At 53.2% G+C, this 4523-nt stretch overlaps 1 protein-coding gene across 1 annotated transcript; it reads right to left on the reverse strand.

The window, feature by feature from the left end:
• Window positions 1–679: 679 nt before the first annotated feature.
• Window positions 680–4353, reverse strand: LOC101856554 (B-cell lymphoma/leukemia 11A; the record flags this gene model as incomplete). Its single annotated transcript, XM_013087072.2, is given in 1 exon segment — window positions 680–4353. A coding segment is annotated over 1 exon segment (2262 nt). The 3' UTR covers window positions 680–2004.
• Window positions 4354–4523: the final 170 nt, after the last annotated feature.

Raw genomic sequence — 4523 nt, forward strand, 5'->3', positions numbered from 1 at the left:
GGGGGGGTGTCTGACAAAAAACCCCCACACGATATAAATAAAAATCCACACACATTCAAAATCGACGACGATTAAACTGGTAAAACAGTTCTCCCAATCCTTTCAAGCGACACAAGCCAGAGAACAGAGAATGGCGCTACATTAATGTCGCGCGACTGTTGTGCTGTACACGATAGCTATGGCACCTAGAGAGCAGGAACAACAATACTATTTGTCCCTGGATGGCTGAACAAGCATTTTAAACAAGCTGGGACAAGACATGGCGCTAAAACTAGAACACTAAAAAAAAAAAAAAAACCCGAGTAAAAAAAATGGATGTGTGTAGCTGAGTATTTCAGTATGTACAAAAAAAAAATTAAAAATAAAAAAATGAAAACTTGAACAGCTTCCCTGTTCTAAAAGGAGTCAGCTGTAAACGAGTGGCCACACGTTACTGGCACAACACACAACATTCTCACCCGCTCAAAACATTCCAAAGGGTAAAACAAAAGCCAAAACAGTAGTGGAAAAAGAGTCTGGAGAACTGAAAAGACGCTTAATATACTTCCAAACGAATTCTGAATCTCAGGGACATAATAGATGGGAGCCACCGAGGCTGCCATAGAGAGCAATTGCGTCTGACAACACAGGAGAGTTGTTTTATCACTGTCGTCTGTGTCGACGACTCGTTTAAGATAACTTTTTTTTTCACCTTTATGATAACTTTCTCCTGCACGTCTACGTGCAAGAACATACGGTAGCTTAAATACTTCCCTTTATGAAGCAAAAGTAAAATAAGTTCTAAAAATAACTTGAGAAGTTCCGACGAAGAATGATATAGAAAGAGTTCAGGGGGGAGGGGGGGGGGGGCGGTACTTGAATCTTTCATCTTCTCGCCTCACTTAACCAGCCCACTGGACATTCCCACAAGCTGATATAGGGGCTTGATCACAGGCTAATTACACAACGACAAACACACAGCCTACAACAACAAGAACAACAACCCACACAAACACACACAGTTATCACTACCTCTACAGCATACAAAGAAGTTAGTTTCGGAAACACAACACATCTTTGTGGCTATCTAGTATGGCACACCTGAAAACATAATATTATTATCGTCACACTGTGAAAAGTTTCAAATTATACACTTTGTATATTATATGCGTCTCTGGGTTTTTTTTCCTTTCGTGAAAAAGCATGACAAAAAACAAACAACAATGCAGACCAGTACAACAGTAAAATGGTGAAAAATAGTTTTAAAAAACTAATGGATCTTAATTGCATCCTTGAATCAGTAATATATCGAGAAAAAGGAAAAAGAAACAACTGCAAATGGCACTAAGAGTGGCATATTATATCTGAGGTGTGTTGTGTAGCTAAAAGCTTTATATTGTCTCTTTTATGACGCCATCTTGTCTTGCAGCACCGAACTTTAGCATCGTCGTCGTCATAGCGACGAACTCCCAAGCCAGTCACGTGACAGAACGAACAGTATCCCAGCAGTCACTGAGCGAGATCACATGGTCCGTCACAAGATGGCGCCCGTCCTTCTGAAGGTGTTTGTAGTGGACACAGCCGGACCACTACCACGGTCAGGGGCCTCAGTCCAGATAACAGAATCAAATAGTTCGACATTATGCTTGTGAAACTTTTGTACATAGACAGGCCTAGCGGGGGGCCTGCAGCTTCCCTGGTGATGTTCTAGATCACAGAGGTAAAAGACGCAGCTGACGACACGCTGGGCCGCCGAGTCCTGCTGTAGGCGGCGTTAATGGCGCGAGAAACAATGCGTGTCGCAGTCCGCTACTGAGTATGGCATCATTATATTAAAGGTGGCAACCTCTAGGCGAGGTCAAGGCAAGTTATTGAGGTCAGAGGTCAGTCTTCACAGGGTGAAGGTCTTCAGTATTGTCTTCAAGTATCTTGAGCTCAGTCAGTCAGTCTTATCGCCACAGCAACAGATGGCAGCAACGGCGAATCGCCGCGGTCCGGAGCGGGATGTTAACGCAGCGCCGCAGTTCAGAACACGCCGGTGGTGGAGTCTGTAGAGCGGTTCACTTCCCCATTAGACGCTTCTGAGCTGAGATCGCCGGCGTCAGCTGCAAGAAGCCGCGCGTTACGGTTCTCCACGCACTTCCGCATGTGTTTCTCCAGCGTGCTGGGCACAGAGAAAGGCATCTGGCAGAACTTGCATGTGTACACATCCTTGCCCAGACGGCCGTGTGTCTTCATGTGTCGCGTCAGCTTGCTGGACTGAGCGCACGCGTAGCTGCACAGACTACACTTGTAGGGCTTCTCCCCGGTGTGCGAGCGCCGGTGGACGGTGAGGTTGCTGCAGTTCTTGAACACCTTCCCGCAATACTCGCACGTGTCGTTCCGTCGGTTCTCCTTGCGTGGCGTTCCACCGCCGTTACTGGGCAGGAGGAGGTTGCTGGTGGGGCTACTGCTGCTGCTGCCGCTCGTGCCGTGCCGGGCGTGGTGTGTCGGGAAGGAGGGCGGACTGGAGAGGCCCGGCTTGAATAGAGCCGGTATGCTGGGGCTGTCCGAGGAGGACTTTAAGGCACTGCTGGCAGTGGAGACACTCGGGCTGAGGCTAAGACCATTGTGACCCTCGGCGGAGAGACTCAGGTCGCGGGCGTGTGGCGGGAAGCGGGGCGGGTAGCCAGGGAAGAAGAGCCTCACCGGATTGTCAGGGTAGAGCCAGGGGTGGTGGAGCCGGCTGTAGGCCGCCGAGGCCGCCACGGGGTCCATGCCGCCGGAAACCAGGGAGTCCACGGAGCTGGGCCAGGAGGTGGGCGTGCCTGCCGCGTCACGCTTCAGACCTTTACTCAACAGGTCTGTGGCGCCCAGAAACACGTGCTCCTTCTGGTTGGACTTATCAGACTCTTTATCCCCATCCTTCTCGCGCTTGGCAGCGGCGGGGTGCGGGGACTTGGGGCTGGCGGAGCGTGGCGTGTCTTCGCCGTCGTGGCTGAGTCCGCTCTTGACGCTTCCTGCGCGCTCCTCTGCCGCCTTGTCCTTGCCGTTGACCTGGCTCTCCGCCAGCGCCGCCTGGAACGCCTCGTTGTACGTCTGTATGCTGGTGAGCCCGGAGTTCTTCATCACCTCGCTAAGGAGACTCTCCACCGGCTTGCTGCTAGCCTTGGGCTTCATGGACAGGTCACTGGGCTGTTCCTCTTCCTCCTCCTCTACCTCCTCCGGCTCAACTTTCGTCTCTCCGTTGTGCTCCAGCTTGATCCTCTTGGCGTCGTGGCGAATCTCACCCGGCTCGGCACCTTCTTCCGCAGCCTTGCTCGCCTTCATTCTCTCTAGAACCTCGCGCTCTTCTTCATTCATTTCTTCTTCAATCATCTCCTCCTCATCTTCCATTTCCTCTTCTTCTTCCTCTTCTTCCTCGTCCTCATCGTCGTCATCATCCGCTTTCTCAGCGGCGGCGGCGTCGCTGGGTGAGGTGCTGCCGTCAGGCTTCATGGAGTGTGTCTTCATGTGCCGCTTGAGCTTGCTCTGCTGTGTGCAGGCGTGCGGGCACATAGGACAGCGGAAGGGTTTCTCGCCCGTGTGAGAGCGTCGGTGAACCACCAGGTTACTCTGGAAGCGGAAAGACTTGCCGCAAAACTCGCACGACTTCAACTTGGGCGGCAGAGCCAAACCGGGGGAGCTGAGACTCGCGCTATTCACGCCGCGCGGTGATCCGGCCGCCGAGGGCTCTACGCACGGACTCTCGGGCTTGGTGGAGGTAGGCGTGGCCGCCACGCCAGGCGTCGGGGGCTGGGCGGAGGAGAACTGCGCTTTGGCAGCGACAGTGGCGACAGGGCTGCTCGCTAGCTGCTTCAGGCGCATGGAGTAGTAGTCGTAGGGAGACTCCAGCGCCGGTGACATGTGCGTGCGTGCCCGGTCAAACGGGCTGTGGTGGAAGGCCGGGGGTTCGAGTCCTGTAGCCGGACGTCCCAGAAACTGTGGCCGCAAGCGGTAGTCGTTGATGAGATCCAAATCGAAACTGGGTGGTCGTGGGAAGGGGCTGAGGGAGGTAGGGTGAGGCAGGCGGGTGTCTAAGGGCAGGCGGAAGGGGGAGGTGAAGGGGTTGTGGGCGTGGACGGGATACGGGGAGGCGGAGCCAGCGCTGCCAGCTGACGGGGCGGAGCGGTGGTGGTGGTCCATGGCGGAGCGGGGGGAGGCCACCACCAGGTCGATGGGGGACAGGCTGCTGGGGGCGGGGGGCAAGGACTGGGAGTGCGTGCTGGAGCTGCTCGTGCTGCTGCCTGGGCTGGTGTAGATCTTCATGCCGTGCTCCTTCTGTGCGTGCTGCAGCAGCGCCCAGGCCGAGGTGTAGGTGCTGCGACATGTCTCACACACGAACCGGGACGGCTCTGTGGGCACAACAGAAATAACATAGATCCATAAGTTCAATTGTCTGTGTAGTGTGAAGTGGTCAAATCTCTTTGCAGACACATAACATTACATACACTTACAACGTGATAAACTCCTACTAAAGAGTACTGTTCAATAATAACTGACAATGATATTAATAATAATAATAA

Source organism: Aplysia californica, unplaced genomic scaffold, assembly GCF_000002075.1.
Source record: "Aplysia californica isolate F4 #8 unplaced genomic scaffold, AplCal3.0 scaffold00020, whole genome shotgun sequence".
Taxonomy (NCBI): Eukaryota; Metazoa; Mollusca; class Gastropoda; order Aplysiida; family Aplysiidae; genus Aplysia; species Aplysia californica.